The sequence below is a fragment of the Delphinus delphis genome, chromosome 5 (genome assembly GCF_949987515.2).
Source record: "Delphinus delphis chromosome 5, mDelDel1.2, whole genome shotgun sequence".
Taxonomy (NCBI): Eukaryota; Metazoa; Chordata; class Mammalia; order Artiodactyla; family Delphinidae; genus Delphinus; species Delphinus delphis.
Window position 1 is genome coordinate 29,852,555 of NC_082687.1, and position 13,157 is coordinate 29,865,711.

At 33.9% G+C, this 13,157-nt stretch overlaps 1 protein-coding gene across 2 annotated transcripts in view; it reads right to left on the reverse strand.

Moving 5' to 3' along the window:
• Positions 1–13,157, reverse strand: part of LRBA (LPS responsive beige-like anchor protein) — a 733,083-nt gene that overhangs the window by 374,586 nt on the left and 345,340 nt on the right. For both annotated transcript variants that reach the window (XM_060012133.1, XM_060012132.1), the window contains exon 37: positions 10,794–10,960. In XM_060012133.1, the coding sequence (XP_059868116.1) occupies positions 10,794–10,960 (167 nt within the window). The remainder of the gene's footprint in view (positions 1–10,793; positions 10,961–13,157) is intronic.

The following is a 13,157-nucleotide window of genomic DNA, read 5'->3' on the forward strand; positions in this document are numbered from 1 at the left end:
TTAGCATGATACCAGCAGAGCCAGAAAATCCCAGGACAAACTCACAATGAAGTAACAATCTCTTAAATTCTATGCTCTATGAGGACAGAACCCACGTCTGTCTTTTCTATTGTTACAGCCTCAGCAATTAGCACAATGCCTGACACATAATAGGTGTTTAACAAATATTAGTTCCAAAATTAACCAATTTTGAAAACTTAATCAGAAAAACATCAATAAAAGGAAAGATGGAAGGAAGAAATAAGGAGGAAGAAAGAAAAAGACACTTGGAATGACTGACGAATGAGTAACTAAATGATTTCATGAAAGTCATTCAGTCAAGCTCAAAATGGTGAAGATTTTGAGTCTTGGTTTTGTCAGAGATCACTTGTACAATCTCCAACAAATTATTTAACCTCTCAACAATTGTTTCCTCACCTATAAAATGCGGTAAGGCATAGATTAGGTGCATCCAACCATACCTTACAGTGTTAAATATGACTATACCAGGTGTTTTCAAGGAAAGTGCATAATACGTTAACCTACGTGTTGTTTCTAAGACACAGAAAGCATTTGGTAAGAATTTACTGAACTCTGAAAGTAAAGTAAAAAAATTTCTAATTGTGAATATGCAACCAAAAAATTTTATTTTTAACATCAAGCTTTAATTCTCAATTAACCACAGCTAGAGGGAAACAATGTAAGGGAAACCCAAGAGACAATCTCTCAGTATTTTCTCAGAAGTATATTCTTCCCAGCAAAAGTTACAAACCTATGGAAAAGCAGCACGAAGAATATCGAAAAAAATTACATACCTTTACCTAAACCACCTTGTTTACTTATCTTGCTATATTTGCTTCAACATGCTTCCGCTCAATCTCTCTCCCCCATGTTTATTTATTTATTTATTTTTTGCTGGACCACTTTACAATTAGTTATAGACAGCATGACGTTTCAACCCTCAAGCAAACGTATCTCCTAAGAACAACAATGATATTTTCTTATAAAACAATACAATTATTATTTAGAAACAGTATTAATTATTCAGAAATTAACTATTAAAACAGTATTATATATAATATTGAATCTATATTCAAATTATTCCAATAATATTTATAGCTGCTTATGTGGTGGTGTTTTGATCCAGGTCCAATCAAGCATCACTTTCATATGTAAGTAATATTTGAATACTGGTATGTATCATTTACTAAAAATTCGATACACTTAAAAAAAAATAACCCAATATAAGATGATGAGCGATATAGGGGGGCAGGGCAGAAAGCTAGAAAGAGTCCTAGATTATAAATTAGGAGGTCAGGTTCCACTTTGATTTTATTCTAACAAGCTTCCATTGGACCAATATTCCCTTTGCAGGCTGTGGAGCGATTTTCACATCATGAGATGACTGTAGAGCAATGAGTAAGAAACCCATGATCTCTTGATGTCAACTAGGATGGGACCCTTCTTATCTATATTATATACTGGGTTCTAATTAAGAACAATATTTATAAGGCTTTTTATTGGTGGTTTGATTTTTGCATAAAAAAAAGTTTGGACACAAGCAAGCTAAATAAGTAAACCTAAAAAAATAAGTAAGTAAAAGGTAGGTAGAAAGAGTAGAAAAAGAAAAGAAAAATCAAATTCCCAAAAAATAAGAGTGGCACTCACACCTGTACTTCTTGAAACAAAACATCAAACATGGATAAACCTTTCAATGTTGACTGAAGTAGCAAACTATAAGGTGTAAAAACAGAAGCTTTATTATTTGAAAAGTCATGAATGTGTCTAAGCCTTCATTTACTCCAAGGCAAACTAGAAATAATAGTATCCACTTTACAGGGTTATTGTGAAGATCCAATGAAAGTTTTGTAAAGGAATTAGCCAGTGCCAGGCAGATTGTAAGCACTCAAAAACCTAGTACCAATTACTAACATTAAGAAGTTACATAATGGTTGTAAGTATAGACTCTGAGTCAGACTACCTGGGTTCAAATGTTAACTCAAAAGAGAGGGCCCAAATCAATAATCAGAAATGAAAACAGAGAAGTTACAATTGACACCACAGAAACACAAAGGATCATAAGAGACTACTAAGAGAAACTATATGACAATAAAATGGACAACCTAGAAGAAATGGACAAATTCTTAGAAAGGTACAATCTCCCAAGACTGAACCAGGAAAAAATAGAAAATATGAACAGATCAATTACCAGTACTGAAATTGAATCAGTAATTTAAAAACTCCCACCAAGCAAAAGTGCAGGACCAGATGGCTTCACAGGTGAATTCTACCAAACATTTAGAGAAGAGTTAACACCTATCCTTCTGAAACTATTGCCAAAAATTGCAGAGGAAGGAACACCTCCAAACTCATTCTATGAGGCCACCATCACCCTAATATAAAAACCAGACAAAGATACCACACACACACAAAAAAATTACAGGCCAATATCACTGATGAACATGGATGCAAAAATCCTCAACAAAATAGTAGCAAACTGACTCCAACAATATATTAAAAGGATCATATACCATGATCAAGTGGGATTTATTCCAGGGATGCAAGAATCTTTCAATATCCACAAGTGAATTAGTGTGATACACCATACTAAAACACTGAAAAATAAAAACCATATGGTCATCTCAATAGATGCATAAAAAGCTTTTGATACAATTCAACATCCATTTATGATAAAAACTCTTCAGAGAGTGGGCATACATGGAACACACCTCAACATAATAAAGGCTATATATGACAAAACCAACAGCAAACATCACACTCAATGGTAAAAAGCTGAAAGCATTCCCTCTAAGATCAAGAACAAGACAAGGACGCCCACTCTCACCACTTGTATTCAACTTAGTTTAGGATGTCCTAGCCACAGCAATCAGACAAGAAAAAGAAATAAACGGAATCCAGATTAGAAAGGAAGAAGTAAACGTGTCACTGTTTGCAGATAACATGATGCTATACATAGAAAATCCCAAAGACACTACCAGAACACTACTAGAGTTCATCAATGAATTCGGCAAAGTTGCTGTATACAGAAGTAATAACCAGAAATCTAGTGCATTTCTATACACTAGCAATTAAATATCAGAAAGAGAAAAAATTTTTTAACATTTTTATTGGAGTATAATTGCTTTACAATGGTGTGTTAGTTTCTTCTGTATAACAAAGTGAGTCAGCTATAGGTATACATATATCCCCATATCCCCTCCCTCTTCCGTCTCCTCCCACCTTCCCTATCCCACCCCTCTAGATGGTCACAAAACACCGAGCTGATCTCCCTGTGCTATGTGGCTGCTTCTCACTAGCTATCTATTTTACATTTAATCAACTTACTTTAATAGTAACATTTGCCATATTTGCAATAATTTGTGTTAACATCTCCCTCCTCCTTTAAGCCTCAGGCTCTAATGCAAACCAACTATTGTTGCTTTCTTCTCACAGGTAATCTGTCTGAAATAAATAAAATGCATATGAAATAAGATTTTGTTAGTTTAACTTGTTCATTGTCACATAACCAGTTAGTGAAAGAGTCAGGAATAGAAATACAGATGTCACACTAGTGTTCTTTCCATGAAATCACACTGATCTTTCACCAAAGAAAGACTAAAGATGGATGAAAAAAAAAACCTTCTATTTCCTTATTTATGGCTATATACAGTGAGAAATTATCATCATTGCTTTTAAGCTATTTATAATTTTCTGTTCACTTTCCCATTGCCTCTCTTAGGAAAGTTCTATGAGGGCAAGAAACATATCTGTTTTACTCATATTGGTTTTTAGAGTGCCTTACTGTGCACAGTAAATGATGCACAGCTGGTGTTAAACAAATATGAATAGAAAAAGTGCTCCAATAGGCAGGAGAAACAAAACGTGAAACAGCCAAGTATCAGCTACAAGAATAGCCTACAGTAGTCTTAAGTGGAAGGCAGCCCTGACAACAAATTGCAAGTTTGGCTAAACTACTGCTGTGGTTTTCAAGTGATTTTTGTACTGGGGTACTTGTTAAAAACACAGATTGTATGGTTCCTCTCCAGATTTATATGAAACCACTAAATTTTCTCAAACTCCTTAAAGAATTTCATCTGCTTCCAACCCTTTAAGATACTTCTGAAAATTTTTGATTATACCAAAAATTATACCAGGGACTATTAAAGTTCAAGGACTCCCCACCCAAGTTACAACTTAAAATTACCTATTGAGCTTCAAATTTTTCTAATCGAAATATTCAAAGTAAATTGTTACAGAAAAGTGTTCTTTACAAATAGAAACCAACATTTCCAAGTCTGTAACTATTATCTACAGTACATCTCTTTTCAGATATATTCTATTTCTACTACATTTTTCTTAATTTCTGAATTAATATCATCCTTCATAAAATACCACCAGTTGTGATAAAAGTATTTTTGAACTTTACTGTTTAAATTTCTTGCTGCTTTGGTTGAAAGAAATTTATCTGATTTAATACCTAGCATAATGATAAGTTTAAGATAAGTTATGAATGAAGACAAGTAGTCTACCTGATTAAAAAAAAATTTATTTAGGATATACTACAGGCTCATCACTAAGCTAGGAACTATGGCAATAGCATAAGTTAAACATCTTATAATCTACACACAAAACAAACAACACAGTATACTGTCAAGCAAAATTCTGCAGCATATACTGTGCATAACTGTCAGAGAACTCAGGAGGAAAGACTATCAAGAAAAACAGGAAGAGACTTCACTGAATAATGAAACTGAAAGGGGATTGCAAAAATGTACACAAACGTTTTGGTGTCTTTAGTGAACATACGTGCAATAATTTGTATTTCTTTTTCAATGTGTTTTTTTTTATGGTTGCAATTTATTAACTTTGAATTGTTGGTACTTAATACCATAACTTATTTTATTATTTCTTTAAAATTACTTTGTAGCAAAAATATTTTACCCAAAATTATTATAAGAACATATTCATTTTGAATATTGTAAAACATGTTAATTGCCTATAAAATTATGTATTTTTTGCCTTACATTATTAGAAAATATAGCTATTCAATTCTCATATACTCAGCATCACTGATTTACAAAACATAACAGTCATACATTTCTAATAAGTCATTCAGTGTACTGTTAGATTTGACTAATAATAAAAGTTGTATCATAAGCATGTATAACTATATAACACAACTACACCGTGGCCATAAAATATGAGGGAAAAAGAACTGCTCCTCAGTACTGACACAATACCAGAAATTTCTTTGCAGCAACATGGATGCAACTAAAGATTATCATACTGAGTGAAGTAAAGTCAGACAGAGAAAGGCAAATACCACATAATATCACTTATATGTGGAATCTAATATATGGCACAAATGAACTTATATACAAAACAGAAACAGACTCACAGACATAGCGAACAGATTTGTGGTTGCCAAGGGGAAGAGGGAGTTGGGGCGGGGGGAGACGGACCGGGAGTTTGGGGTTAGCAGATGCAAACTATTATATATAGGATGGATAAACAACAAGGTCCTACTGTATAGCACAAGGAACTATATTCAGTATACTGTGATAAACCATAATGGAAAAGAATATAAAAAAGAATGTATATATATGGATAACTGAGTCACTTTTCTGTACAGCAGAAATTAACACAACATTGTAATCAATTATACTTCAGTAAGAAAATAAATTTAAAAAAATATCAACTTATCACAAAACTAAGAACATGAACAAGTCTCATTATGTTCTGGGCATAGGTATTTAATGTGCTTAGTGTTTGAAACTATTCTTTTCATGTAAACACTTTCAAATACATCTGTTTTCTTTAACTGACATCTCCATAGATTCTTCCATTTGTTTTGTAAGCTATTGATTTTTTTCTTTCCTTTCTAAGAAAGGGAACAAGGAGGGGGTAAATGGAAAAAATGTTCGGTTTATTAAGCCATCTTACAATGTTATTGTCGGGATTGGTTATAAAGAATTTCTAGCATCATCAAAGCTCCAGAGAGAGCAATGAGTGGTGCTTGTATTGATGTCAACTACTAGCTCCCAGGGGTGGGTAGGAATAAAAACAAAAGCATTTGAAAGAATAAGGTTGGGTATTTTATACCTATGACTAGAGATCTGCTTGATTACCCATGTACTATAATGAAATCAAATGCCTAAAATGAACTCTTGATAAGGAAAGCGTATTAGCACTTTAATTTCTCTAGAAATTCACTGGTATTGCCTACTTAATAAAAAATTGGAGATGAAGAATGTTTTCAAAAGACATAATACACTTCCGTTGAAATGGGAAACACATCCAAAAAGATGAGTTCAATATTAAATTGCACCAGCGAAATTTTTTTAATCAGAAATTATTTTCAAAAAAATCAAAGTTTTTTTTTTGTTGTTGTTGTGTTTTAAAAAGAGTAACTGATATAAAACCAACACTGCCCTAGTCTTAGTTTTTTATAGGTCAAGTACATTAGCTACTGCTTTCTTCAAACAATGGTATATAAAAAGAAAATGGGATATTTCCTACAAAGATTAAAAATTCTTTAGGCCTTTCCTTTCCTTGGACTCTGGATTTTAAAATGACATAGTACAAGATAAAATAGTAATGTTAATATTGATAGTTTGCCCATTACAGGTCAGCTAACTGTCCACTGGAACAGTTACAAAGCTGTTAGTTTCGATTTCACAAGGCCAATCAATACAGAGGCATACTGTTTCAATTTTGCCTGCATTGATTTTTTTTTTATAACACTCCAACCTTACAGCATTCATCTTTCTGAAAGAAGGAAGATTTGATTTACTGAAGAAAAATTGGAGAGAGCATCACAAAGATTTTACCGGCAAGCTTGTGACACAGAAAAAAGATGAATGTCTTTCAGGAAGAGACGCCTCTAGCTTGAGGGCATCCATTAGAACACATTCAAGCAATCTGAAATGGAGTTTCTTAAAGCAGCAGAAATGTAAACCTAAATACAGTCTCCTAAACTAATCAAAAGGATTCAAGAATCTTGATAAGAGATTCTCTTAGAAACTCCTAAACCTTATTACTTCTAAGATAATTTATGTTTCTAGCTCTATCCATGCATTTTTCAGAGAAGAAGAGAACCACCTTCTTTCCCCGACTAATACCAAGAGCGAATTTCCATGGTACATTAGTCAGCCTATTAGAATGCAATGAAGGACGATATGAGAAAAGGGTAGTATGTCCTCTGAGACTTCCATCCAGTGTTCTCCATCATCTCTCCTCATCCTTCTTACATTCAGCCACTTTACCAGGTGTCATCTACATGAAAGATGATTTGTCTCCTGACCCAAATAAACACAATGCCTGCTCCATGCACCGGAAAAAAATTACTTCTGCCACTCTGTTCATTTGTGGCCTCTTTCTTGCTTATTCCACTATTCTTATCAAGCTCCCTCTGTTTTCACCTGAGCCTCACTCCAGGTGACAGTAATGTATGGATGAACAGGTACTTGTCTGTCCCATTATTTCCTGAAATCTCTAAGCATTTGAAAAAATGCAATGACAGTGAAGGGCACACAGTTATAAGAGCTCTAAGGGAGGAATACTTTCTTTACCTGCCAATGCAATAGTCTAGGCATCAAAGAAAGAAGAGAGAGAGAGAAAGAGAGAGCTCCTCTCTCTTTCTCTTGTGGCAAAAGCTGGTATAAGCGGAATATTAAGACACAAATTGCATTCAGGCAGGTCACTAGGTGTCAAAAGATATTAGATGCCTGCTGTGAGGAAACAACAATTCCCATCTGCTTCTGAGAAAATAATATTTTCATTTTCAGTTTTTATTGAATGGAAACTTTTGGGAATATGTCTTTATAAAGGGTATTAAGTCTAGCAAGTATAACATGTTCAAAATGGCTATAATCATCATTGTGTTATCCATAAAGCAGCAGATTTCATTTGGTCTCTTTAGATGGGATAAATTGGATTCTTTTTTCCCCAGCTTGCAGTTTTGTTGCAGGACCAGATGTTTCTCAAATGCCACATGCTGAGGCTCCTATACTGAATGTAGCACCTGACCTTCTCTATAATTGACTAAAAATATTGATGTAATGGCATGGGTCTGATTGTGATTTATTAAAACCACTGCCGATCCCAGGCCAGCTGCCAGGATTGCAGCCGGCTGATCGTGTGGCATTAGAAAAGCCATCAATAGTGAAACAAAACAAATGACATTAATGGGAAAGTATTAGGCCTACATAGCCATGGCTACAAGGAAATTATGTGGATTCCAAAGGAGGGTCAAAATAAAAAATGCCACAAATGAAATTTCTATATATTCTAATATGATTGAATTTATAAGACAAAATGCTACTATAATTCTTAAGATAAAACACAAAGGAATTATACTTAAAATAATTTAATCCTCTTTACTAGAATTTTGCTCATTGTGCATATTTCTTTTAACAGGCTTAGGATAGTTAAATGCATTATAGCTACAGTATGACTCTGATTTCTCTCTAATGCCATTTATGTTTTCTAGAATTATGCTAAGTGAAGAACAAAGTACACTGTGTTAGTCTCATTTATTATAACCATGTCCATAATTTACAAGCTGATTATGCAAGCCTCATACAAGGGAAATCAGAATAGTTAACCACTCTCAAAGAATGGTAAGTCAGCATACGTTTTATCAACTACATTTTCTTACACAGCTTCCTAAAAAAGGGCACCAAGGTCTAGAAATCCACTCTAATTGGAATTAATACTGAAAAGGTCTATTTTAAGATAATTGTATTAAAGGCATTAGGGAGCAACCAGGTATTCCAAATAAGTAACAGTTGAATGTGACACTGAACTAAATACAACGACAAAAATATCAGCATGGAGGCAATGTGCTTTGTTAAGCATTGTTTTTAATAAAATCTAAGTTAAGTTATGAGATCTATAAAGAGGAAAATATCGATTCACTAATATTAATTTTCCTTTCAATGATGAATCATTTGTTGTTGCTCTTAATTAAAAATGTACACATTTAAAAGAAAACAGTTTGACAGCTGTTTTTACTCAAGAGTAAAAAAGTAAAAAATGTTCTGTAAATTTGGGGAAATATTAAAATTTCAGAATTCAATTTTTTCTGGCTTTATAGAATAATAGAGTCGAACCCTTGAACAACTCTATTACAGAAACACTAATTATTTCTAGACAAATACATTTCACAGTCCATTTAGTTCTCCAAGATACTTTATTACACCAAAATCACTTCAGAAAAACACTTTCGTGTTGACAGCACAGGTATACTGAGCTATACAATGGTATAGCTATCACGAGAAATAATTTTGATCTTATAAAAATGACCCCTTTGGCATAAGTTGCCTAAAGGATTTCATTTTAAAATTGTAAAACTCCCTTTAGGTCAAAAACAAAAATTTTAAGCCTAAAAAAAAAAAATGTAACAAACACATATTTAGTTCCCAGTATGTGCCAAGCACTGTACATCAAAGTAATCTTCTAATTTATTCAGTACCAGGTGTCAAAATGACTGTAACAAATCTGTTACATTAAAGTATCTGGAAACTCTAAAATCCTCAATACAACTCCCCTTCCCCAGTCCCCTCCAAACACACACCCATAGGCTTTTATATGTTGCAATATACGGCACTAGAGAGCCCTGACCCAGTAATTCATGTCATTCCCATGACCATTCTTGCAGCTGAGATCAGCTGGAACAGTAATTAAAACAAACAAACAAACATGGTTTCTGCTTTTACTCAGTCCTTTTGCCTTCAAGACCTTGACCTGCATTCCTTCCTCTGAACACCAAAAATGATATGCCCAGAAACGTAATTCATTTTATTTACGTATTCTTCACAATAAGCATGATGAGACATATCTACTCTATATTAGTGAATACTTGTACTCAAAACAAAAACATCCCATATCAGATAGGTTTCAACTCAACTAGTTTAAAGTTCAGCTTAAAAAAAAACTAAAATCTTTTTCTGTTTACTGGAAAATCTCTAAAACTAGACTCTGATGTCTGTTAGACACGTGAATTGCTTAAAACACAAGCAGAAACCAGTTACTCCTATATATAATATACAAGTAATTTGCTGTTTTCTTTTGTGGTTGTTGTCTTCCAGAAAAAGTTATGCAGAAATGCGGAATTAAAAAATATCTTTCTAATGGGAAAATAAAGAACTTTTTCATTAACATTACTTAAATGAGTCAAAACATGTTCCTAAGACTTGTAGAATAAAATATTCCAAAAAGACTAAATTTTATGATTTATCTAAGTTCCTTAGTCCTAGAAAGTAAATATTTTGTTTCTAAAATTAGAATAAAAAATTGCACGTTCAGTTTGGTAACCTTAAAAGGAGGTAGATGTAGTAAATAAAATTTTAAAGATGGTATTGTTTCATCATAGCCCTGTAATTTGCAACAAAACTCAAGAAAACAACACATATTATTATGTTTTCAAATTTGTGTTAAAAACTCAAAAGTGTAAAATAGGGAATAGTTTCTTTAAATAAAGTATTGTACTTGTATAAATTCAGATATAAGTGCAACTAGTAAAAGCAGTTTACACTAACTACTTCCCTTAACAGTTCACTTCAAAATAAATAAATATATGAGCAACTATTCTTTTTGAAGTAGTTGAAGGGAACTGAAATTTCCACAAAGATCCATAACTATAGTCATACTGATTTTCTCCTTCCCCTTTGCTTTAAATTCATTGCAGAAGATAAAATACAAAATTAAATTACTTTGTTCTTCATCTGGCCTTGATCATATCCAAAGCCATTTATCTAAACCAAGGACTTCTACAGAAAATCAGTGGCCAAATCCTAAAGGTATAACTTTACCTCACTGCAGAATTTCCCCAGGCTCCATGCTTGTCTGTGAGAATGTTGATAATTTTCTGGATTAGCTGAGTTGCTGTCACATGGTCTCGATATTTGGCTGCTCTTATCAAATGATCACACATCTTCTCATCTTCTCGTCTGTCTGCTGAATACTGGGCACACAGTGACTTGGATAGGAAAAAGAAATATCTATTAATACTATAAAAATATGGAAACAAACCCTTTACATGCATTATGAAATAATCTCTAATATGAACTGAACCAACCAAAACTTTAAAGTGACTTTTACATCACTCTTTAACTGAATTGACAGAGTTGGTAATCTACTCTCATTACAACAATCCCCCAAGAATTTATTTCTCTGAAGTCACTCATAAGATACACTCAGAAGTGGTTAATATTTAAGCAGAGACTTGAATAAAGAGAAGAAGCCAGTCATGTGAAGATGCAGGGTCCACATTACAAGCAGCATGAAGGGCGGTTGCAAAGCACTCAAGCAAAGTGAATAAAGGGAAGAGTGGTATGAAATGAGTTTGGAGAGGCAGGCAGGGGCTGCATCATTTAGTACAGTGTAGTTATGGTAAAGAGTTTAGATTTCATTCTAATGCAATGGAATACCAGCAGAAGGTTAATTACAGAAGTGACGTGATTGATTTACATATTAAAATGATCACTATAAGCTCCATTTAGAGAATGGATTGTAGTGGGACAAGAGGGTTAAGGAGGGAGGCTACTGCAGAAGTCCAGAAAAGAGACATTGGTGGCCTGCAACAGTAAACTGAGCTGGTTCTCAACACCTTTAGAAAATGACAAAAACAGTTTGGTCTTTTAAACCCCAGCTCTGTAAAATGGACCACCAGCACTAGAATCACCTAGGAACTTATTAAAAATGCAGAATTATAGGTCCCACTCCATACCTACTAAATCAAAATCTGGATTTTAATGAGATCCCCAGGTGATTTATACATTAAAGCTTGAAAAGTACTTTCTTAGATATCAATTTTGCCAAAAAATTTTAGGATTCTTTAGCAATACTCAGTACAATACAATCACTAGTTTCCAAGTTGCTTATTTCTTTTCTTTTGGAATTCAGACACTTGTGGTGTCATGTTTATGGTGCTATACTACCTAGTTAATTGTTTAAAATTAAAAAAACAATTAATGTAAACTTAATTCTGGTCACAGAGTCTATTGGGATCCTTTCCCTTAAGCTCCAAATGAAAGCTCACATATACATCCACATGTATACACAACCTATGATGAGTAATAAAAATTTGATGTTGGAGCCCTTTCCTACTGTATACAGTTTAGATAGATTGTTGCCATACACCATCCCCAGCACTGTCCCTGCAATAAGAGAGGGCCTTAACTGTCCTAAACCAATGAGAGTAATAATCACACCCACACTGACAAACTGTCTAAGGGAACAGCACTTGATCTAATTGGTACAATTAAGAGGAAAGGTCAGAAGTTTTGCTGGGTAATTCCTTCCTTCCTCTTACAGTGTAAAACAGGAAGTACATAATTCCAGGAGTATTGAAAGCTCTTTCTGTAGGAGAGAAGCAAGCCTGAGGATGAAGCCAAAACCCAAAGGGAGCAGAGCTATGAGAATTACAGAAATAAAGAGTAAGAGTTTATTCCAAATGGAATCATGAACTTCTGGATCAAAGACCAGCCTACCTTTATACTTTCTGTGAGACCTTTCTTTTTTTCCTAAGACTTTTTACTAGAACCTGTAAGCTCCTGTTCAGTAATTGAAGGCCAGTGTGAAGTGGGTTTTCTGCTCCTAACACCATAAGCAGCCCAACTGATATGGTGTTTATGTACATGCATAAGAAATCAAATATCTCTTAGTCTGTGCAAAACACTAGGCTATAGGGATAAAAAGTTGACTTAGCTTGATAGCCTTTGCCCTGGAGAATCCTCACTCCTTACAGATTGTGAGGAGGGAAGTGGGAATAAAAGTACAGTAGTCCCTTGCTATGGGGTGGGGGGAATAGGATCCAGGACCCCTACGAATACCAAAATTTGCAGATGCTTAAGTCCCTTTCACACATATCATATAATATATATTATATTCAATATATATGAATATATATTATATATGCATATGAATAAACGTAAGATTGGGAAGCAAATCAAAAACCAGACTAAATCATCATCCTTGGTAGTATCTCTTGTCAGTCTTGGGCAACTAACTCACTTTACCTCGCCAGGTCTAACTGTTTTCATCTGCACAATGAGAGGATTATATTAGCTCTAGGAATTGTACAATTGGAAGATTTTGGCCAACCTCTAAGAGGTTAGTTTTTGTACACTAGTAAAGGCAAAGTACTTCTTTTACCTAAACACTGATATGAAGAA